Source organism: Diabrotica virgifera, chromosome 5 (assembly GCF_917563875.1).
Source record: "Diabrotica virgifera virgifera chromosome 5, PGI_DIABVI_V3a".
NCBI lineage: Eukaryota > Metazoa > Arthropoda > Insecta > Coleoptera > Chrysomelidae > Diabrotica > Diabrotica virgifera.
Genome location: NC_065447.1, coordinates 120,011,620 through 120,038,144, shown reverse-complemented (window position 1 = coordinate 120,038,144; position 26,525 = coordinate 120,011,620). Strand labels below are relative to the sequence as shown.

Sequence of the window (26,525 nt, the reverse complement as noted above, 5' to 3'; positions counted from 1 at the left end):
TTTCCTCCCTCAGAGGAAATGGCTGCTGAACACAATTTACCATATCCGACTTGGAAAGCGCTAAACAGACTAAGAACCGGCGTTTCTCGTTGTGCTAGTAACCTGAAAAAATGGGGATACCAGGAGGACGATACCTGCGACTGTGGCGCGGTTCAGACCAGCCGGCATCTACTATCATGCACAGGGATGAGAGAGACCTGCACAGAAGAAGACTTAATTATAGCAAATGACAGGGCCATCTATGTGGCCAACCATTGGAAATACAGAATTTAAAGTTGTTGGTGTTCCGGACACGGAAAGTAAGTAAGTTATTATTTTTATTAGTTATACTCCTATTCTGAGTTTTGGAAACTAATCTTTGTTGGAATTTTACCGTGCTGGACAGGCGGATAGTGAGATGTAACCTGATAGATCTCCCTCTGCCTTCTTTGATCCGACGATTCATTGGCTTGCAAATATTTAGAAGCCACGAATGGTGTAACCACAACATTAGTTCTGATAAAGTTTTATTTTTAATATTGTTAATATTAAAGGTAAAACTTTCGTTCGTCTCTAGCAGATGTCGCTACGGCATCCATGTCATCATAAACTTTTGTTTGTGGATCGAGGCTGACGGCCAGAATTTTAGTAGTTCAAAGAGAATCAAATATGTGCTCTCTGAAGAAACTCTAACAAGAGTTGAAACTAGTTAGAGCACTTTTGGCGCTCTGTGAACTAACTAAAATAAAACGGTTCTTGTTTCGATTCACAACGAAATGATTTTTTATTAGATGAAGTAGTTTGCAATCCCAATAGCAATATTAATAATATTTAAAAATATTAAAATATTACTAAAAGATTTTTAAATTGAAAACTTATTGGTCGATTTTCTTGGTAACACCTCCAAGGCTTCTAAAATTTGTAAGCCAGATGGATACTGAAGCGAAGAAGACAAGAAGGAATTCAAAAAACTTACAATTCACGACCCCGTCTGTTCAGCTGGTAAATTCCAACAGAAAATGGACCTAGTTACTCAAAGAAGTAACGACCAATATAAAAATAAAATAAAAATTCCATTTTTATTCAGTTGCAATTCGAAGGCAAAACAATCTTATTTTTCACTTAGAATACGGAGCGCAATCCAGCACTCTGAATCGGCGATTTTCGACTCTTGTTGGAGTCTCATCGGAGAGAACGTAGGCCTGCTGCTCCATACTCTAAGTGACCAACATCGAGAATTTATCCCCCACACCGCAACTGACGTGAATGGACTAGGTGACTAGCGTCATCTGGCAATTGAAAGATAAAGTAGTTTTCAATCCTAATAGCAATATTAATAATTTTTAAAAATAAAAAATATTACTAAAAAATTTTTAAATTGAAAACTTATTGGTCCATTTTCTTGGTAACACCTCCAAGGCTTTTAAAATTTGCAGGCCAGATGTATGCTGAAGCGAAGAAGACAAGAGGGAATTCAAAAAACTTACAATTCACGACCCCGTCTATTCAGCTGGTAAATTCCAACAGAAAATGGACCTAGTTACTCAAAGAAGTAACTATCAATATAAAAATAAAATAAAAATTCCATTTTTATTCAGTTGCAATGCGAAGGCAAAACAATCTTATTTTTCACTTAGAATACGGAGCGCGATCCAGCACTCTGAATCGGCGATTTTCGACTCTTGTTGGAGTCTCATCGGAGAGAACGTAGGCCTACTGCTCCATACTCTAAGTGACCAACATCGAGAATTTATCCCCCACACCGCAACTGACGTGAATGGACTAGGTGACTAGCGTCTTCTGGCAATTGAAAGATAAAGTAGTTTTCAATCCTAATAGCAATATTAATAATGTTTAAAAATATAAAAATATTACTAAAAAATTTTTAAATTGAAAACTTATTGGTCCATTTTCTTGGTAACACCTCCAAGGCTTTTAAAATTTGCAGGCCAGATGGATGCTGAAGCGAAGAAGACAAGAGGGAATTCAAAAAACTTACAATTCACGACCCTGTCTATTCAGCTGGTAAATTCCAACAGAAAATGGACCTAGTTACTCAAAGAAGTAACGATCAATATAAAAATAAAATAAAAATTCCATTTTTTTAGATTATTAAGCTCCATATTTAAGCTCTTAGGCAAGCCGCACACCAAAGAAACATGAAACGAAAAACATGAAACATGAAACGTGAAACATGTTTCATGAAAATTAAACACTGCTAAACAAATCTCAAAGTCCGCCTAGCAATGAAATGAGTATGATTCATGCTCATGACACATTTTTATTTTCGGAGAGTTTCATAAATGGCCGGAAGTATATTTGTTTAGCAGTGTTTAATTTCCATGAAACGTAATTTACGTTTCATGTTTCTTTGATGTGCGAAAATAATTTGAATATAAGGCCTGCCTTATATTCCATAAGATTGTTTTGCCTTCGCATTGCAACTGAATAAAAATGGAATTTTTATTTTATTTTTATATTGGTCGTTACTTCTTTGAGTAACTAGGTCCATTTTCTGTTGGAATTTACCAGCTGAACAGACGGGGTCGTGAATTGTAAGGTTTCTGAATTCCCTCTTGTTTTCTTCGCTTCAGCATCCATCTGGCCTGCAAATTTTAAAAGCCTTGGAGGTGTTACCAAGAAAATGGACCAATAAGTTTTCAGTTTAAAAATATTTTAGTAATATTTTTAAATATTATTAATATTGCTATTAGGATTGAAAACTACTTCATCTTTCAATTTCCAGATGACGCTAGTCACCTAGTCCATTCACGTCAGTTGCGGTGTGGGGGATAAACTCTCGGTGTTGGTCACTTAGAGTATGGAGCAGCAGGCCTACGTTCTCTCCGATGAGACTCCAACAAAAGTCGAAAATCGCCGATTCAGAGTGCTGGATTGCGCTCCGTATTCTAAGTGAAAAATAAGATTGTTTTGCCTTCGCATTGCAACTGAATAAAAATGGAATTTTTATTTTATTTTTGATTTTTTATTATTTTTATTAGTTATACTCCTATTCTGAGTTTTGGAAGCTAATATTTGTTGCAATTTTACCGTGTTGGACAGGCGGGTAGTGAGATGTAACCTGATAGATCTCCCTCGGCCTTCTTTGCTCGTACGATTCATTGGCTTGCAAATTTTTAGAAGCCACGAATGGTGTAACCTGTACATTAGTTCTGATAAAGTTTTATTTTTAATATTGTTAATATTAAAAGTAAAACTTTCGTTCGTCTGTAGCAGATGCCGCCACGGCATCCATGCCATCATAATCTTTCGTTTGTGGATCGAGGCTGACGGTTAGAATTTTAGTACCTAGTTCAGAGAGAATCAAATATGTGCTCTCTGAAGAAACTCTAAAAAGAGTTGAAACTAGTTAGAGCACTTTTGGCGCTCTGTGAACTAACTAAAATAAAGACGGTTCTTGTTTCCATTCACAACGAAATGATCATTTATTATTATTATTGCAAGTTTAGTTTAGGTAGTTTTACTCCTTGACTTATAATATTCGCTGATGTACTCTTTAGTGAGTTTACTATTAATTTCGCTCAAAATACATATAAAGTTGGTTCGCTAAACTCAGACACAACTGGCTAGTGATTTTAATAGGTATTTTTTTTTTGTTTTTTGCCCATTTTACCAAATTTGGTAAAATTCCTTAGGTAGTAAGATCAGTTGCCAGTTGTGTCTGAGTTTAGCAGACCGACTATATGTATATGTTACTGTTAAAACCCGAATTTACTAGGAAAAACTAGTTTTAACTATGCGCTTTAGACAATTCTAGTTTTAACTAGTCAAAACTAGATTTGACTGCTACATTCAGTTAAAACTAGAAATCCCGAACGGATTTCATTTAGAGTAATTTATACTAGTTCAAATTAGCTTTTTGGAATTACTGGAGAATACCAATTGCAAGAGACAAGTATGTATTACGGCTTGTTCGGGGTATAGTCCACGGCGCATCTGTTTTGAGATGGACGTTGAGAGGTGACTCAAATTTTTTTGCAGAAATTGCTTGAAAATAACTCAAATAATAATATTTGAGTTATCCTTCCACTCAAAATGGTCCGGAACATTGTTTAAATAATCAAAATGTCAAAATATGAAGGAAAAATTCGATTTTTTTATTGGTTTTTTGATTATAACTTTAAAACTGTTCATTTCTGAGAAAAGTTGTACTAACATAAAAGTTGCGTAATTAAATTTCCTACAATATATAATTGGTTAAAAATTTAAGAAATAGTCACCCTTGTTGCAAAATAGCAATAATTGCGAAAAAGGAAACATACAAAAACAAGTATTCGCATTTTACGTTTTTCAACCATTTATGGTACACTTAGGACCTTCATATTTTACCCAGAAAAACTTTATGATATAGTAAAATGCCACTCTAAATTTAATTAAGATCGGTTTAATAGATTTTGCAAAATTAATTTTGTAATCCAGCTTTCGCAAAAAAACTCATTTTTTTTTAATGTTGCAGGACTGACAATAAAGTAGATAGTAAGTTGATTTTTTTTTGCTCATGGAAGTGTACTTTACCTTTCATTTGCAATTTGCAAAATTAAAATCGATTAATTACCACGGCGTCAGGAAATTTTTTAAATAAACATTAATTTTTGGTGCTACGCGCAGGACAGCGGTGTTCGATTCACACAAGTTGATTTCCACCAAAATTTCTTCCAATATTTATCTAATGTATTATTTTCTTACTCTATATTTTGTTGTATTTTAATATTTTAATTTCACAAAAAACAAACTAATTTTATTATTGTTTGTGAAATATGGTTTAAACAATTGCATATGTTTAAAAATAATAAACTTTATTCTCTAAGTTAAATATATGAACAAAGAAAGTTTTTGCTAAAAAAAGTGTTATTTCAAAGGATAGAGTATGTGTTTTTATTTTGCAATAAACAAATTTACTTATTTATATCGAAATGTAATAAAAATTAAAATGTATCAATCATTATCAAAGGTCATTGGATTGCCTTATCAGAGCAAACTATCCGCTGTCCTACGCGTAGCACCAATAATTAATGTCTATTTAAAAAGATTCCTGACGCCGTGGTAGTTAATTGATTTTAATTTTGCAAATTGCAAATGAAAGGTACAGTACACTTCTATGCGCAAAAAAATTTCAACTTGCTATCCGCTTTATTTTCAGTCCTGTAACATTTTGAAAAAATGAATTTTTTAGTTTTTCTGCGTGAAATATGAACGTCCTAAGTGTGGCAAAAATGCTTGAAAAACGTAAAATGCGAATACTTGTTTTTGTATGATTTTTTCGCAATTATTCCTATTTTGCAACAAAGGTGACTATTTTTTAAATTATTAACCAATTCTATATTGTAGGAAATTTGATTACGCAACTTTTATGTCAGTACAACTTTTCTCGGAAATGAATACTTTTAAAGTTATAATCAAAAAACGAAAAAAAAAATCGAATTTCTTCTTCATTTTTTGACATTTTGATTATTTAAACAATGTTCCGGACTTTTTTGAGAGGGATGATAACTTAAATATTAATATTTGAGTTATTTTCAAGCAATTTCTGCAAAAAAATTTGAGTCACCTCTCAACGTCCAAAAATGTACACTTCGCGTCATATAAAACTGGTACACTTTTTTTTCCCAATGTAAACCTGTGTTCAGACTGACAATTATTATTGTTCGTGAATCACGTCGTTGTTCCCATCACAGATAACGGAATTGCACTAAATCTTAATACGAAAAAATAACGTTTAAAATGTATATTTCGAATTGTAATACATATATTTAAATTCAACATTTGTTCACTGTAAAAGTTATTCATTTTGTATTAATTTCAAATTAAATTTTTAATTTTTCCAGTGTGTTTTATTTATTCTACACAACTTAATGCAGTTTTGTCCTACAATTTACGAGAAACCAATCACACCTCTCGATTTGACATTAAACATAATAATTTAAAGTCATGTCAAGATTTATTATCTATCAATATTTTTGAATTGAAATATTTTCATAAATTATAATAAAACACAAATCAATGTATGGATACTTAATTGAGATGACGGAAAATTCCAATTATTATTGTTTTAGTTTTTAGTATATTAAAAAATGCGGTCTGTCGCACAGCCCTGTTTTTACCTAGTTTGATATAATATTTTCGTTGAACTGGCAACGTTGCCCTAGAAATTAGAATAACACTTGTGACAAGATCAACTTACACAACTTGAAAAACACGATTTTCGGTTATATGAGTTGTACCAGTTTTTTTGACGCGATTACCTACTAATATTTTTACAGATGCGCCCTGGTCTGGTCTAGTAGTGTTAAAATGACGAAGGCGGCCGGTCGCGACTGGGTCGCAGCAAAGTAGTGTGTTTGCTGTTGATTGTTTGCATCGTCTTTATTGGTTATACACGGTGTAATATTACACCGCTGTGTATTATTCACCATTTAATAATATCGAAGATCAGATTGAGAGTAGAAATATAAGAACGTGTTTTGGAAATGATTTTACAAATGGAACAGACAGAGAAGAAAGAAAGTCACTACAATGTTGTGACCAAAAGCATAGGTATATTAATAAATTAATGGTCGAAGTACAAGATGCGGAACTGTCTGCCAAGCCAAGAAAACGCCATTACAAAATTAAAGACTAAGATGATTTAGAATTGTTGAAGTTGGCGAAATAAAAAAGTTAGCTTCTAAAATTGATCCCATTAAATATTATGTACCTGTCGAAAATATGTTGCTATTTTTCATGGAAATCGTGATAGCTTGAAGACTGAAGCCGCCAGGAAATAAGGAAATATAACTTTTTATTGATATGATCAATACTTTTATACCAATGTGTGAAACCTGCCAACGAAAGAAGAGTAAAAATATAAAAACGAAGAGAGGTCTTGTGTCCAAACCTATATTGCATTCAGAAATGAATAGTCGCTGTCAGGTAGATTTGATCGATATGCAATCACAAGAGAATTGCATATAAACTACTCTAAATGAAATCCGTTCGCGATTTCTAGATTTAACTGAATTTAGCAGTCAAATCTAGTTTTGACTGGTGAAAAATAAGAATTGTCTAAAGCGCTTAGTTAAAACTAGTTTTTCCTAGTAAATTCGGGTTTTAACTGAAATCGGGTTCTAACGGTAACATTATATACCTAAGTATATGCAAATAAATACCATAAAATATTATACTCCTATATTAATTTAACATATACCTACTTCAGACTATCGATAAGTGATAGAAACTACAGAAAATTATGTTCGCTATTGCATCTTAAATAATCAGTTTACTAATCCCATTCCCAATATTCTAGTTAATTTCTTCTTCTTGTCGATCCGTAATAAATGTTGGCAATCTTTATCTTGCACATGAAAATCTGCACAGATCTTGTGTTGAACCAGGTTCTGAGGTTTTTAACCAGGATGTTATTTTTCTTCTTGGGCCTCGCTTTCCAAATATTTTTTCTTGCAGGATGGCTAGTTTTAGTGTAATATTTTTTACTAAGTTGATTAATTAAATTTTTACCGACTGTAAGTGGCGGGAAATTACTATACAACCAAGGACGCGTGCTCATACTCAATATTAATTGTAACAGAACAAAAAATCATTCACATACAGTTCATTAACCAAATAAAAGTAAATACATCAATACAGCAAAAGTTTAAATAAAAGGTTTATTTTTGAAATTGTTTAGTCGTTTATTGATTAGTATTTAAAAATGGAAAGTTTTTAAAAAACCATTTCGTAGGTTTTGTAAGGGCAATAATTTTATTTATATTATTTTTTTAAAACCTTTATTTTTGAACGGGTTGTAGTTAAAAGGGCTTGAATAAGTCACTAATCACGAGTGTATGTAAACTTTCAACATCCATATCTTAACCAAATTTTGTCTTACAGAAAAACAAAAACATCAAAATATATAAAAAATAAACCCTAAATTTTCTTAGTCTTCGACATTTCTCGAATCACTAATGCTTAAAAAAATTAGTTAAGTTACAAAAAATAAGTTATTTTGAAAAAAGGCCTTTTTTCAAAATTAAATATTTTTACTATAAAACCAATTTTTTTTTCAAAATCAAGCGCTATGGACCGGTCAAACTTACAAATCATATAAACAATACATCTATAAAGTAAATTGTAAAACGATAATGATAAATTTCATTAGGGGAAGATTGTCATGATTTTTTTACCAAAAAAAGCACCAACTTTATTTTGAGCGTAACTTGTTTAGTTTTGATGCTAGAAAATAAAGTAAAATAGTAAAAATTGTAATAGTATAGTAAAATAGTATTTCTATTTGTAAAAAATAGAAATAAAGCTTTTTATAAACTAGTCCTGTCGCCCGGGGGGGTACAACGGCCTCCTTAATTCAGATGTACTTACCCAAGTTTTTTTTATGTATTTTGACCCGTAGAACACGAATTTTTTGGGTAACAGTTGATCCGAATGTCGATAAGTTTGTTAAAAACAAAGAACTTGAGGAATTACATAACAGCGATTTTTTTGTATTTTTGGGTGATTCTCAGCAAAAAATGATCTTGCAAGTTTTTTCGTAGGATGCATAGTTTTAGAGATAAACGCGGTTGAACTTTCAAAAAATCGAAAAAGTGCAATTTTTGGATCAGAATAACTTTTGAATAAAAAATAAAATAGCAATTCTGCTTAATGCATTTGAAAGTTCAAGTAAAATTCTATCGGTTTTGATTATTTGCGTTGCTAAAAATTAAGTTTTTATTTGTTAAACAAAGCCATAAACCCGTGTTTCCCGTGCCCAACGCATGCGTTTTAATGTATGTAATCTACGTGGAAATTGTCTGTATGCGCGCCTACTCGTTCGATTTCAAATAGGAAATGCATTGAAAACATCATTCAATCACTATGTGTTTATAGCTTTGTTTAACAATAAAGAAATTAATTTTTAGCAATGAAAGTAATCAAAACCGATAGAATTTGACTTGAACTTTCAAATGCGGTAAGCAGAATTGCTATTTTATTTTTCAATCCAAAGTTATTCGGGTTCAAAAATTGCAATTTTTCGATTTTTTGAAAGTTCAACCGCGTTTATATCGAAAACTATGCATCCTACGAAAAAACTTGTAAAAACATTGTTTGCTTAGAATGACCCAAAAAATACAAAACAATGTTTTGTTTTGCGAAAAATCGCTGTTATGTGATTCCTCAAGTTTTTTGTTTATAACAATCTTATCGACATCCGGATCAACTGTTACCCAAAAAATTCGTGTTCTACGGGTCAAAATACATAAAAAAACTTGGGTAAGTCCATCTGAATTAAGGAGGCCGTTGTACCCCCACTGGCGACAGGACCAAACACTTTAAAAAGTTTTGATGAGTTTTCACCGAAAAGTGATTCATTTTTTTATTGTTTTTTCTATATTGTTATTTCTTTATTGTTTTCTTTTATAAGAACCTATTTTTCATGAGCTACAACTTTGGTTGTACTGGATCGATAAACTTCATAAATACACCATTTTTTCGTTTTTTATTGGCTACATTTTTGCTAAGAATATTTCTTTCAATACAAGTGGTATAAGTCCGTTTAGACAGCCACTAAACAAACAACTTTAAAAGTTTAAAAGAGTTCTACAATTTGCCATTTATTCAAATAAAAAATAAAAAAAAAATACAAATTAAATTACAGCACAGTACGCAATAGCTTTGACACTATTATTAGTTGAAAATTTTTATTTGCTATTAGTTGAAAATTTTAAGATTTATTTTTTTTTAACAAGAATTAATACAAAGTAATACACGCAGTTTAATTATATAACATTTATAAAGAGTGAGTTTTATGTATGAAACGCCTCAAATATCTCGGAAACGACTTAAACGATTTTTATAGAATTTGGTGAGTAAAGGTCTTCTAATGCGGCCGATATTATAGTGGTAATTACAGATTGTTACCAGATCTTTCGTTTTCTTTAAAATATCATGAACTTTAGTATTTCGAATAGAACACCCTGTATATTGTTGCATTTTGAACCATAATAACTACTAATTAATTTTCATGTAATATTTTCTATACCTAAATGCCGTAATTTCTGAGTTATTTCTATATTTATTTAAAAAAAAAATTAAAGAAATTATAAAAATCAATTGTTTCAGCCCTGGCAGACTTATTTTAGGTTCTTTGAATCATATGGAACAAAAAAGGTCTTTTGTAGTTTTTGTCTAAAGTTATTCATTTCCGAGTTATAAACAATTTAAAACTGAAAAAAAAAATCGAAAAATGACGATTTTCAAGGCTCAAAAACACAAGTAATAGCTCTTTGTATAACAAGGGAGGAAAGTGCTACTTTTCCTCCCGAGAACGAAGTTTTCGATTCAAGGGAGGAAAAGGCACTTTACTCCCATGTTATACATATGGTTTTTCCACCTTCCTCAAATAACAAGTAATTTTTTCATTTTTACTTAATTTATTTTATGTAACTAACCAATAAAATTTATTAGAATTAAATCTAACAAGTAGGTACAATATAACTGTCAACTGTCAAATATAAGTCAAATTATTAATGTAAACATTGTTAAATCAAAATAACAATTTACTGTTTTTTACCATTCTGCAAAATACAGAGTGTTTTATAAATAAATGTCAAAATGTATAGATACTTACGTAATAGAAAATAGATATTATACAGGGCGTCAATAAGTTATATTTCATGAATGACATACCATGACGTTACTTTTACTTTTCTTCCCTAGGGAGGAAAAGTACAACTTTGCTCCCTACAATCAGGTTCGGAAACGTATACTTTCGGTAGAGGTAGGTGGAAAAAAATATTATTTTCGAAATCTCGAAGTGCCTAAACTGAAGTTTAAACTTTATTTATCAGTTGTCGATAAGTAATTTGTTTATTTCATTTTAAAAAACATTGCTTTTTAGTTTTTATTGCAGCCCGATCACCCATCCTCTCATAAGTTCTTCATTAACAATAAAAAAAACAATGGCAAAATCACGCATCGGCCAATATCTCTTTTTATATAATAATAAATACAGTCGAACCCGCTTATTGGAATAGCCTTCGTGCCAAGCAAAAGTATTCCTATAACAGGGATATTCTAATAACCGATCATATGTGGCTAGTAAAAACGTTTTGGGACCTCAAATTTCTATTCTATATACCGGGATATTCCTTTAAAAGGTATTCTAATAAGCGGGTTCGACTGTATCTCTTTTTTTTGAAATTTGAAGGTTTTGTAACATTTTACCGTGCGCGAATGGACTATACATGGTAGCCAGGCATTATCTTATCTAGTGCTTTTTCAGCAAAAAATTTTGTTTGGCCGATTGATCTAATATCTAATTACACACCCTGCAAAAAGTAGGACGTTTAGTCTTTACGATATGGATAAGGAAAACAATTGAGTGGTTGTCCGTAACAGTTAATATGGTATTCGTATTATATTTTTATCACCTTATAGGCGACATACTTCTTTAAAAGTTTCAATGCGATATTGTTATACACACAACACAAGAAGATTATTTTATGAAAGGTTGCTATTCTCAAAATATAGACAATTGCTCAATTGTAATTAATTTCGGAGCGAAGGCGTCGTGTGATATTAGTAAAGAATGAAATATTTTATTTTTACATTGTATAATAATTTATTATGACCTCTGATACGTATCCAATAAATAAGTGTTCATATTTTTAATTCGGTATGTATGTTCATCATATTGTTCATAATGCGGATAAATCCATTTTTCCAAATTTTTGGTACATATTTTTTTGTATCTCATAGTCTCTAAGCATATACCCGAACTAATATACAGGGTGTAACAAATATACAGGTCATAAATTAAATCACCTATTCTAGGACCAAAAATAGTTCTAATGAACCTAACTTACCTTAGTACAAATATGCATATAAAAAAGTTACAGCCCTTTGAAGTTACAAAATGGAAATCGATTTTTTCCAATATATCGAAAACTATTAGAGATTTTTTATTGAAAATGGACATGTGGCATTTTTATGGCAGGAATATCTTAAAGAAAAATTATAGTGAAATTTGTGCACCCCATAAAAATGTTATGGGGGTTTTATTCCCTTAAACCCACCCAAACTTTTGTGTACGTTCCAATTAAATTATTATTGTGATACTATTAGTTAAATTCAATATTTTTAAAACTTTTTTGGTTTTAAGTATTTTTTCGACAAGGCAGTTTTTATCGAGTTGCGGCTTCTTTTCTAATATGTTTACGTAGAGATTTTATGGGGGTTTTGTTCTTTTAAACCTACCAAATGATTGTGTACGTCCCAATTAAACTATTACTGCGATACCATTAGTTAAACACAGTGTTTTAAAACTTTTTTGCTTCTGTGTATTTTTTCGATAAGGCACATTTTATCGAGATGTGACTTCTTTTTTAATATGGTTTTTATAAATATATATATATATATATATATATATATATAGAAATATACCTAAATAATACGTAAATCATAAATAAATTTTCCTATTATTATCAAGTCTCCATAATCGTACTTAGCCATATCACAGATGAACATAACATATATGTGGCCATACACAAATATGTGGTGGATTTGACAAATAATATGCAAAATATTTCGACATATACTGACTTTTCGAAAAAGTACCAAGAGGCAAAGAAGTTTTTAAAGAACTGTGTTTAACTAATGGTACTACAATTATTATAATCAAATTGAAACGTACACAAAAGTTTGGGGGGGTTTAAAGGAACCAAAACCCCATAAAATCTTTATGGGGTGTCTAAATTTCACTATAATTTTTTCGTAAGATACTACTGCCTTAAGAATTCCACATGTTCATTTTCAATAAAAAATCGATTTTCATTTTGTAACTTCAAAGGGCTGTAACTTTTTTTATGTGCACATTTGTACTAAGGTAAGTTAGGTTCAATCGAACTATTTTTGATCCCAAAATATGTGATTAAATTTATGACCTGTATTTTTGTTACACCCTGTATTATTATATAAAACGACACTCAAACTGCAAGACGCAAGAGTCTCGCAGGCTTGGTCTTGTTCTTGCTCAAGTCTTGCACGGTCAGTCTTGGTCTTGGTCTTGCTAAAATAAGGCGGTCTTGGTCTTGGTCTTGGTCTTGCTAAAACGCAAGAACAAGACCAAGACTGCAAGACCAAGACCGATTTTGGGCAACACTAATGCACACCCATGAACAAACAAGTACTCTTAAGTCCGCACACCCGCATACGCACGTAGATGCATGGGGTTTATGATTATTTGTTAAAATTTTTTATCTACTTACATGCCGTTGCAAGGGATGATTTCCAACGGCATGTAAGTAGATAACAATTTTAGCAAATAGTCACAAACCTCATGCATCTGCGTGCGTGTGCTGGCTTATGAGTACTTGTTTGCTCATAGGTGTGCATACGTACATACGTATTTGTTTGTTGTTCTTAAATTTCAACATTTACATACTTTTCAAAATTTTGGCTTTCTATTAGCCTTTTAGTGCAACCAGACACTGTTCTAACTCTGGCTTTCTTTAATAATTGTAGCATTTAATTCACTTGTAACGCTGACCTGGAGATGACATGTATATTGTAGAGATCGAAACCGGTCGTCGTAGTGAAATTAAAAGATTGTGAATACGTCTGTCTTTCTTTACTTCATTTAAAATGAACTCACATATGCAACCCATTCAACATTTTAATCACTTGAGTTAGTTACTTGCTTAAGCTACTTAAAACGTGAAAACGGACTTTTATAGAGCGGGGAATTTAGCACAAAATAAATCGATTTTGAGATACAGCACCTAGAAACTTGCAATTGTTTGCATTGTGTTGAGGATTCTGCCAAGAAAAAAGTCTACTATTGAAAAATTGGTGGAAATACATAGATTCATTTTAAAGTGCTAAAATGCATCCAAAAGTGCATAAACATGTCAAAATAAGTGTATTAAGTGCCATATTTTGTTACTCTGGGGTTTTTGGGATCGCTGAAGACGAATACGCCATCAGAACCGACCACCAGTGCACCTGGTGCCCAAGTTCAGTGCTAAGCACTGAAGTCATCTGAAGTTTCGAGTGGTTTCGGCACTAAATTGATGCAAACAGATTACTCGGGGGTTTTGGGATCGCTGAATAACAATACGCCATCAGAACCGACCCCTGGTGCACCTAATGCCCAAAAACACTCGAAACTCCAGAAGGTAACATGACTTAGTAATGGCCTTGGGCACCAGATGGTCCTGGTGTCGGATCTAATAGCGTATTCAGCGATCTCAAAAACCGCCTAGTAATCTATTTGAATGCATTCAAGGCCGAAACCCTTCGAAACTCCAGAAGATCACGTGTCTTAGCAGTAACTGTGGGAAACAGTGGCTCCGGGAGTCAGTTCTGATGACATATTCGTGTTCAGTAACCACAAAAACCTCTCGTCTAATCCTTTTGCATCTATTTAGTGCCGAAATCCTTCGAAACTCCAGAAGATGACGTGACCCTAAACACCAGGTGCTCCGGGTGTCGGTTCTGATAGCGTATTCGTTTTCAGCAATTCCAAAATCCGGCCAAGTAATATATTTGCATCAATTTAACGCCGAAAACCCTCGAAACTCCAGAAGATGACGTGCCTTAGCAGTGACCCTTGGCACCAGGTGCTCCTAGGGGCGGTTCTGATAGCGTATTCGTGTTCAGCGACTCCAAAAGCCTCCAAGTAATATGTTTGCATCAATTTAGTTCCAATAACTCTCGAACCTCCAGATGACGTGCCCTAGCATTGCCCTGGGCACCAGGTACTCCGGAGGTGGGTTCTGGTGGCGTAGTCGTGTTCAGCGATCCCAAAAACCCTTGGGTAACAAAATTTAGCCCTTAATATGCTTATTTTGACATGTTTGTGCACTTTTAGATGCATCTTATGCACTTTAAAATGCAATTATGCATTTCCACCCATTTTTCTATAGTAGACTTTCTTTCTGACTTTATCCTGAACACAATGAAAAAAGCTGCAAGTCTCTAAGTGCTGTATTTAAAAATCGATGTATTCGGGTGCTTTTAGTGCTAAATGCCCTAGTCTATTATGTAACATGTCTAGTCTAGTCCGAATCTAGTCTAGTCTAGTCTTATGGAGAACGTTCGAACAAGTCAAATCAATCATTGCGATCAATACGTATAAATCATAATATGTTTACCTATTAGTCAAATTTATTAAAGACAAGCTTGCTTACCATTTTTAATCATCAAATCCTTCAATGTCAATAAATACTGCAGGTCGTGTCGTCCAGAAATAGAATATTCGTTTTCAACTTGAAACATAATAATTGGACCTCCCTTGGTAAATTGGAAAGCAGCCAATATCGGTAACAGTACATTGAACCATCTTGCCACGAAATTAACATAAGTCGGGTTAGTAGTTCTCATGTCAATGTCATCGTGTCTTAGTAGCCAACTGGGATGTCCACCAAATTCATACTCGGCGCAAATAAATGGGCCAGATCGAACGATAGTAAACAGATCTTCTTCTTGAGCTGTTTTAAGAAACTCCTGAAGGTGAAGAAAATCGGACATGTCATTACCATTGTCACCAAAATCAAATTCTCCTAAAATAGGTCAATATTTTGTAAGCGAATGTTTATTACATACACTGCGAGGCATAAGTTCGGGGTATAAAAAATTATACTCATTTTCATAGTTGATTTTATCGTGAACAGGTTAACCGATTCCGCTAATTTTGTTTTATTATTTTAGAGACTTCTTTAGTATTTACACAGTTGTGCAAAGGTTAATTCAAACTTTTTTTTGTACTTATACCGGGTGGAGGAAAAGAAACGTTTTTCTTATATTAAGTTTGAGACAGCCAAGGTAGTAAGAGGTACAACTGTGAGTATATATTGAAATCGTATTGTAGTCTTATGTTTTGTGAACATTCTGTTTTTTTAGTTTCTCTGATATCTTTAATAACAAAGAAACAAGACGGTTTTACTCTTTAATATGTGTTTTAACTGACGACATGCGATACGTGAGGAGCTCATGTCTTATCATACAACTAAGATGAAGTTATTTCCTATATATAGTAGGCCGGGTCGAAAAAGGGCAAAAAAAATTTTTTTGGGAAATTTTAAACGGGCTAGTAAAAAAAAGTTGTGTATGGTAGTCCCAATACTGTGTACCAAACATAGGCCGAATTAAATCATTTTTGACCGGGCCCCCGGGGGCCTAAAAAAATTATTTTTTTTTGTTTTATTTTTGGAGCGGGCTAGTGTCTAAGATATTAATATCAATGCTACTATCCTGTTAAAAAATTTTCATCATGATCTAAAAATATTTAACCGGCCCCCAGGACCAAAAATATAAAAGAGGGTTAACCAATGCATATTTATTTATTATTTTTGCGCTGTGAACTGTGCAGCTTTTTGCTTGAATGAATATTCGGCACAAAAGGTTTTTATATTGAACTATTATGCACATATTTAACAATATTTCGTATATTCATTTAACCCAGAACTCACCACGATGAGGTTGCTGCACGGTGAGTTCCACTCGCCCACCCTCCTTTGCTCAACATTTTTACTTACTCATTCCTTGAAGCATAGTGTCGACATTTTTACTTTCAAATATTGCCTAATTCTTTCTGGCATCAAGTTTAGCTCGAATATAACCATCTCTAGATTCTTCACCACACACTTTTATTGATGCATCAGTAATAATCTTCACACACCTCTCCACCGCTTGAGTATGGCAAGGAAAATTGTCAAACTTTGGAACTTGTTTCACCATGTCGCACAATTATTCTTCGTCTGCTAAACGCTGTATTAGAGGAGGATCTGTTACAATACTATTCATCCAGTCTATGAGATCTATGTAATCTTCTGCATCGAAATTGATTTAGGGATTTGGGATACTATGAAAGCGCAATTTTTATACCGGCCTTCCTACATTTTAAAATCCTTCTGAGAGCATCCTCTCTAATACGTTGACGTTAATCTGTTAACATACAAATTTGAATGATTTCCGGGTGCGCAAAGTAAGCATTGTCTTAATTAACTTTATTGATAAATTGATGAGACATTACTCGGAAAATTTCTCGAAGGCTGCATTGATTTCCATAGATGCCTGGCACCGTATTCCAATTTTGGCTGTGTTTTTATTTCAAACCTCATACGTAAATATACTTGTATAACAAACTCAGCTAAAATCTTTAAGCTTTCTCAAGGATCAATTGTAGCTACATAAACTCTAAGAATGCGGTTAGCTGTCGCGAACCAACGTGTTTGTGCCATCTTCCCTGGACTTTTCTCTGCCAAACTTTGAGAACATATTCCATCTCCAATTATTGCTTAGGATAGTTTGGATAAATACTATTGATCTAAACTTAAATCATTTTCATTTACAAGAGGCAGGACAGCTTCTATGGTGTTATATTTAATAACAGGCATTTTTTCGTAATTGGGAAGAAGGGATCCAATCTGCTCAGAATAAAAATAGAGACCTTTTGTGTGGTCATCTAATTTTTGCAGCAAATATCGCAAGGGAAGTTCATTAGCGTGCAATGGGCATACACTCCACTGTAATGGTTTATTTACTCGCCTTTCTATAATTCGTATGATTCCACCTTCCAGCCCGTATTTACATTTGAACCATCACATCTCATAACACCTAATTTGCTTAGATCTATATTATGGCTTTGTAAGTAGTCTAATATTCCTTCGACAATATCTATGACATGAGACTGGCTAAGATCCAAGTACCCAAAATATAAACTACCGGGTCCTTCAATTAAAACTATATGGTCTTTAGTTTTCATAATTCGTCTCGCCTTTCGAATACCATGGTTTGATCTTTCCTTTCATCAAAGTGTAGCCCTTCAATATTGACTTTTCCCTTAACTCCTCTCCGAATTATATTTTTGTCGATGACTAGCACTGAAGATTTAGTTAAGATCTTCTAAAACGGCATTTAAAAGCTTCAGTATTTTTTCTGTCTACTGTATTATCTTTCTTTTGCTTAATAATAAAATATGACAACAGAAGCTTTTTTAATAGCGCCAAACATTTTTTTAACAATATAAAAATTCTTTAAAGAAGGGGGGCGGTTAATTACTTTCTAAATCGTCCCAAATTTGGTATAGGATTCATATATAGGGTATATATTTGGTATAGGATTCAAAAATCATATAAATACTAGTTACAACTTTTAGCAACTAGCCTTGTACAAGAATTTAAAAGAAAATTTTCGACCCAAAAAAAATTTTTAAGGGCCAGGGGGCCCGGTTAAATATTTTTAAACCGGCCCAAATTTGGTCTAGGATTATATAAATACTAGTCCCAACTTTTGGAAACTAGCCGTGTAGAAAAATTAAAAAAAAGATTTTCGGCCCGGCCTAATATATAGTGCAAAAGGAACAGTCTTCAACGAAAAAACATTTGTGTAATGTAGCTCTCGATATTTAAAGAGCCTCCACGTAGTCACCAAATCCGTACTTACTCTCAAGGAAATTTCACCCCAAAACATCACAGAGCCTTCATTAGACAATCTCGTCTCTTATGTTGCGCTGTGCATACCACTTACCTGGTCAATAAATAACACTTATAAGTGTCTATAATAACTGTATACGTTATGTGCCTTTCTGTTTTTAAAATTTTGTTAACTGTAATTTTTTATTGGTAATTTAGTTCTATTTCAGTTAAAATACGTGTTAAAGAGTAAAACCACCTATTTTCTTTGTTTCTAAAGATATCGGGGACATTCGTAAAGCAAAATGTTCACAAAATATAAGATTCCGACGTATACTTACATTTTTGTACCTCGTCCTCCCTACAGGGGCCTTAAACTTAACATAAGAAAAACATTTCTTTTCTTCCATCCGGTATAAGTACAAAAAAGAAGTTTGAGTAAACCTTTGCACAACTGTATAAATACTAAAGAAAAATCTAAAATAGTATAAAAAAATAGCGGAATCCGTTAATCTGTTCACGAAAAATTCAACTATGAAAATAAGCATAATTTTCTATATCCCTAACTTACGCTTCTATACCCTTTCACCAAGATAGACTATCTGGGGATATTTCAAATATTATCAAAAGATCAGTAGACAACATCCAAATGTCTTTTAAAGTATCCAACAATTTAGGACAATCTCTATCAAATACCAAAGATAGTATCAATTACATGAATCGTAGTGGTGTCTATAGACTACAATGTTCTGACTGTGACGCTTCTTACATAGGAAGAACTTGTAGATCACTTGCTTCCCGCTCTCTTGAACACACCAAAAGAGAGAACACCTCTACCTTTTCTCAACATCTTAAACACAAAAATCATACTTTGAATATACCAGATTATGTCACTCTACTTCACAACATCCCACAGAAAGACTTCTTAAAATTAGACTTATATGAGGACCTAGAAATAATCAAAGAAAAACAAAAAAGTCCGAATTGTGTCAACCGACATGTTTCATTCAATCGTGACTTTCAACTACTCCATCGACAACTTTTTTCTTGACACATTTACAATATTACTCCACCTTCCTTCTGCTGCTTAGGTCATTCACACTTATAATTCATCTGGTACAAGCCACTATATCCCTTTTCATCTTCAGCCATCAAACCACTTTTTTCTATCCATAACATACATATAAATCACTGTCATCATCATCCACAGACATACACATTATATAAATCTTCATCTACATACAACCCACCATCATATTTCTAAATATCACTATTCTCACCCTAGCTATTCAGCCTGTCATTACCAACATATAACACTTATCTGTAGTAAAACCAAATCAATAGCCCAATTTTCTTTCTAGGTCCCATTCATGTTCTTTTCTCATTACCTTCCTCACAGACGTTTCATATCCCCAGCCCCTATTGTCATCATCTTACGACGGTTTGGTTTTTGGACCCTTAGGGATCCGGGCAGCCTGCGAAGTCTTAAGGAATTAGTCGCCTTAGTTTGAGCTTGTGCTTTCTAATGATACATCACCCTAGATTATTTAAGACATTTTTACACCTTAGCCACCCCCATTGTGATTCCTTTTAAATTTACACAAATCCCAACAACTGTCAATAAGTTAAATAAATTCGATAACTTTACATTAACACAAAATTGCTTTTCTAAATCTTAGATTTTTGACAAAAAGATTTTATTACTGATTGCAGTTATCGAATATATATTAACATTTGTGTAATGTGGATTGCCTATCCATCTCCACTAACAGTATACGCATATACATTTTTAACAACATTTTTGCTTACTCAATTTCAAATGATAATTTTCACAATGGAGTGTGTTGTTACATCATTTCTAATTTTAACATATTGTAAACCACAGTCTTTAAATATGACTAATTTTCCAACTTCCTGTGGAACTGTCATTTCTGTCTGTCTTGTCATCGTTCTGAGGTCTCCACCTATTTCATTGTCATTTGCTACCAGCCTTTCACCATGTAATCTAGTCACACCACAGCTCAGATGTTACTTGGGGCATTATTTTAAAATAGTTTAAACATCCATGCTCTAATTGGCATTTTTAATTGATGTTTCCTTAACGGACCACTTATACAGGGCTTTGACCCACATATTTTGTTAAACTATATCTTGATGGTTAGCATGTAAACTTCACGTGAGTATAACCGACAGTTTTTTAACCTTAGTCAAAATTTCAATCTTTTCATTCTTTTATCAGGTTATATTCATTTTAGGTAAGCACTGATGATGACTGGTAAACCAGTCGAAAACTAGTTGTGATGTAGCCCTTTTTAGGAATTTTAAATATATACCTTTTATAAAGGATTTACTATTTTTTGTATTACATGGTATACAGCCAACTACAGGAAAAGTTTTTCCTTGTGGATTTCTAACTTATGCCTCGCAGTATACTATGAGGGGAAACTGTTTGTTACACAAGATGTAGATTACATTCAGGTAAGTGAACCAGACACAAGTAATAGATATATTGGAAAACCTGGTTGGGAAGATCATGGAAAGCATAATTAAAGTGATATTTCAAGTTACCGTCTGTTGTTTAAATCCAAAAGAATCATGCCTTAAAAAACAGCAGCTTGTTACTTCTTACGTTCTTACCTTATGCCTTAATCTCATTTAATTACAGTCGAACCCGCTTATTAGAATATCTGTTATTGTAATATCCCGGTTTAAGGAATAGAAATTTGAGGTCCCGAAACCATTTTACTAGCCACCAATGATCGGTTATTAGAAATCTCGGTTATAGGAATAATTTTGATTGGCACGAAGGCTATTCCAATAAGTGGGTTCGACTGTATAACGATAAGGTATGTAGGATATTACTGATACGCAGCTATCGAAGCAAGAATTATATCGAAGGGTCAAGGAAATTTCATTGTTCTTTGTATGTTGATCTTCTCGTTTAGATGCACACTTATAATTTTTATACTCTCCTTCTTGTTTATATCTACATGTCTATGCCTTCTGGTTTTTACTGTTGTTTTTGGCAAATTTTTCTATCGTTATCAAAGTGTTCATCTTCTCATTCTTTTTTTTTTCGTAGCTATTTTATTGTTTCCTAAACGTATATTGTTCGCCCGCTATAACTTTTCCCATGCGTCACGATTCATTTTCAAACAAATTAAGTCAAAACAAGTGAAACGTACGCCGATGTGTGAAGTAAATAGTATACAGTATACAAAATGTATATACACATCGACGTTCGTTTCACTTTATGTTTTGACTTAATTTGTTTGAATATGAATCGTGACGCATGGGAAAAGTTATAGCGGACGAACAATAGCTACTTAATCGTTAGCATTATTCTTTGTAAATGTGTATGTGGTCGAGTTTTGATGGTGAGTGTATGACGCATGGATCTCCCAAAGAAACAACTTCTTAAGGTGCATTTAGAGAGGCTAGTATAACCAATATGTTGCCGGTAATATCTGTGGTGTCAAGGTAAAAAGGGATGAGTCCACTCAACTCGTTATAACTTATCACTGAATAAACTATTATGACATATATCTCCTTTCACTTCTTTTTCCAAATCACGTTAAATAAACCTACTAATTCTTGATGCATCTCCATGTCACTGTATTAGAGATTGATATAATATATTATCGAATCGGTTTATGTATTTAACTCATTTTATCAATATATATTTGGTATGTTGCTGGCAACAGTGGCAAAATTGCAGCATCTAATAAAAATGCCGCCGTATGGCCGAGCCATGTGGCCGAAATAATGCTGGTATTTGAACCCTATTGCAGTTAGTGGCTGATGCGTTGCCGTTAAAGTCAAACTGCTGTGAAAAATCTTGCATGTTGCTCGGCTACTCTGTTGAAATTTAACTTGGTTTAGTCAAACATACAAAGAAAAAATGAATGCGTGGTCAAATGGAAACACCATAAGTAATTGGACTTCGTAAGTCATAGGTTTTCACTTAAAGTGACCGAAAGTAGAAGTCGATATTTGAACTGTTCGTCTAACTTTGCGTCAATTCATATACAATATCACTAATTTTGAGTCATTTTTATTAAACTTTCGGTCATAATTGTCTTAACAGTCATAACAGAAATGACTTCAAAACCGGAACTAAAGATTTAAGCTCGACTTTTTAATATGCTTCGATTGATATGTCACATGTACTATTTCTGCGACTATAATATGACACTTCCGTTTTGAACTTTTTACCCGGAAATGATATAAAAACCAAAAGGATATATTCTCATCTTGCTAAGGCACGTCGAATAATAATACATCGCGTACACTTTTTCGGTGACTTTAAAACGGTACTTTCGGTTGCACCTCGAAAACCTGAAGTCGGAGGTCAAAATTCTAATCTTTAATACTATTCTTGGGTTATAAGCTTTCATTACATACCTCATTTGTGATTCTATCTGTATTAATAACGGAGTAGTTATGTTCGCGGACGGACGGACAAACACAGTCATGAAACCGGGGAGAGATTAAATGTCCAGCAAACGACGGCACTGTTGCCAGATTCCTTTTAGCGGGAATTTTAAAATTTGGTTTTAAATTTGACAGTTCTGTTTTCTCAACTCAAAAATCTTAACCTTACTGACCTTACTTTTACAATTGGTTAGGATTATTATGTATTTTATTTACATGTAAATATTGAAACAAATAATATTGTACTGTTTCATAATTTAAAACTCATTATGTTACAGTCTTTTCCAGTTGATAAAATTGCAAATCAAAAACTTTTAGGTAGGTACCTGTAACTTCCACATTATTATTTATTTTTTAAGTATTACTGTTGATGTTGAGTATTTGCTAATACTAGATAATAGAGTATATACAAAGTAAGCTATAAGTAGTATAACTGCCCATGTAATCACCTGTTATGTTGTTTTTGTAGATTTTACTGTGTGGAGGCACAGGAAGAAAACAAGAGTACTTACAAGAACATGAAACATCTTATTATGAATGTATGCGATCCTCAAAAAATTATTCTACAAAACAAGATCGAGAAAGAGCTTTAAAATCCCAAGGATCCTGCAAAATGTTTATTTCCTGTACTAGTCGAAGAATAATAGTATCTAAAAACAATGAAACTGATTGTTGTGGAGTAACATATTTTAAAACACATTATGAGATGAGGATGATATAGATTACTTACATATACCAAAATCAGATAAATATCTCTTCAAAGTTTATTTTGAGAGTTTTTTCAAAAATGTAAGTAAAATATTAAATATTTACACATATAAAATATGTTGTTCTGAAGCTATTTCCTTGTGGCATTTTTACAATTAATTAATATATTTTGTATTTTGACAACAGCACCCGATTTGGGCATCAAAACGTTAATAAAATTATTTTTTCAATTTAATTGTGGCTTATTTCCGATCTAAATAGTTAATATACAATATGTTTTAAAACAAAATTGTTACCACTAAACCACTTTTTAAATATTAATCATGAATATTTACAGTTTACAATTTTAAACTATCATAGTGTTTTTGATTCTCCTAATATACCTATATTTTACTTTTTTAGTGCACTTCAAACTATTCAGGATAGCATAGGAGGTGAATTAAAAATAATTGATTTACTTACAAGAAAAGATATCACAGACATTAAACACCCTTGTGGCATTGATTTGAAAGATGGATATAGGTACAAACATGACGCAACCAGTGTTCATTTTTGGGTCGAATGCTTACAGACTACGTCATGTCCAATATTATTTTACAAACAACAGGGCATACTAATGGATATTCATCCTGAATTTAACATTTATGATTTTTGTCTTATTTTCATGAATGCTGTGCCAAAATGAAATGTTAATTAAGTTTGGTAAATCTTTTATCGCAATAGATGGAACTCATGAACTCATTTCTTATGACTTTGAACTTACGACAGTATTAGTAAAAAATGCATTTAGGAATGGATTTCGTAATGCTTTCTTATTTTCAAATAGAAAAGATACCTACTTTTATTTACAAAGTTTTTTTTTAAATACATGTTTGTGATGGTGTTAGCGCTTGTTCACAATGGACGTAACCATAAGATGAACGTAAACCGTTATAATTTCGTAAACCGTAATTTGTACATAATTTTATGCAGCGTTCACAATAGACTTAAATTTTACGTAAAGACAGCCTGTCTTTACGTAAAATTTAAGTCTATTGTGAACGCTGCATAAAATTATGTACAAATTACGATTTACGAAATTATAACGGTTTACGTTCATCTTATGGTTATGTCCATTGTGAACAAGCAATTATATGTACAGTTGAGTGTTTTCATATCAGACATAACTGACACCTTTTACAATGGCTGCTCAAATGTAACGGGTTCTGTTCCTAAGAGACTGTTTTAAGTGCCTGGCACATAGATAGGGCATGTCAAGTAAATCTTAATAAAATATCTGATTCTGAAAAAAATCTTATGTATACAGATGTATTAATGATGTTTTAGAGAGTATCAATAGCTTTTTGGGTAGAATTCTAAGTGATGCAGGTACATACAATTTTAGTAAGTATTTCCAGTAGAACTACTGCAATAACATCCAACAATCTATTGTTATAGGAAAGGTTGTGGAATTAATACCAATATCATAAAATGTCCATATAATATATTATATTATATCTCATATCGTTATATATATATATCATAATATATATTATTCCGTGTATGCAGGCTCACTTATTACTACAGTGAGCGATATGAGATATAACAATAATATATTATAGTATAGCTCTCTGTGCATGACCAGATTAACACATTCAGTGACCATCTTGAACAAACGCCACTTGGCTCGTACCACATACTTATATCATTTATTTAGTTACACAGTACTACTGACACAACTTATGCGTCATCAGTAACTTTGGTAAAACCTTCGTGACGCTACCCATACGTCATGGTCACCGAAAATTTTAAAGCTTGTTACCGAAGGGGGGGCTATGCTAAAATATATATTTCATATATTACCTTATGTATCCATAATAATTATATTTATATTATGGAGCCTGAAGACCAAAACAAACATTTTCAATTGGGTGGTTAATGTGTTACATATGTAATGTCATGATTTATGTATTTTTAGCACTAACACATTTGTAGGTAGCAAATCATATTTGTTAACATTATCTAATTTTAATTGTTTATTTTGAAATAAATCTTTTAATCAAAAAAGTGTTGTTTAGTTGTGTACACCCAGCAAATATCCTGATGTAATGCAGACGCCAATTGAATATGATGCCACAAAGATGTCTTTCTATGGTTAAAATTTCACAGCCTAAAGACGTCATTTATATAACTTCCTAGGACGTCACAAAATGCCCGCAATAAGAAATAGAATTAATAACTCACTAATTAATAATTAATTAGTTAGTTATTAACTAATTAATAACTAACCTTTACCTGGGGGCGCCTCGCCCCCAGGTAAAGTAAAGGTGCTGCACCACTAAGAATGTTTTTTTTTCAATTTTTTTTTATTTTGTGGCTTTAGCGCTTAGCTATTTAGCCAGATACATGATGAGAATTAATATTAAAACTAATACAAATTAATACTAGTACATATTTTATTAATATTCTGAAAATTATATCCACTTAATACTAAAATAAAAAAGTGTCCATCTATACTATCCCAACACATTTTCACTTTTGAAATCGTAAATCTCTATTGCCATTAAAAAATAATTTGTACTGTAAACAAGTACATAATATAAGTATATTTCTTGAGCTTCATTTTTTTTTTTCAAAAGACTGCACCACGAGTTTTAAATTATTATGACACAGTACATAATATTTGATTCAATATTTACATGTAAATAAAAAATAAAATAATCCTAATCACTTGTAAAAGTAAGGTTATGGTTATATTAATATTTGAGAATAAAGAACTCTCTTCCAACTTCCAACAGAACCAAAGTGGCATTAGGCTAATTTTAAAATTCCCGCTAAAAGGAAAAAAGTAAATCTGGCAACAGTGCCGTCGTTTGCTGGACATTTAATCTCTCCCCATGAAACCGGAAGAATACACACAACCAAACTTATATGGAATCACCATCATATACTTATATTCAAAGTAATATTTATTTATTTTCCAAAGGATTTTTTCCAATTTTTGTGATTGATTGTATA

General features: G+C 32.6%; 1 protein-coding gene across 1 annotated transcript in view; it reads right to left on the bottom strand.

Moving 5' to 3' along the window:
• Nucleotides 1–26,525, bottom strand: part of LOC126884320 (beta-galactosidase-1-like protein 3) — a 46,008-nt gene that overhangs the window by 7,212 nt on the left and 12,271 nt on the right. The window contains exon 2 of the mRNA XM_050650259.1: nt 15,162–15,533. Within this exon, the coding sequence (XP_050506216.1) occupies nt 15,162–15,533 (372 nt within the window). The remainder of the gene's footprint in view (nt 1–15,161; nt 15,534–26,525) is intronic.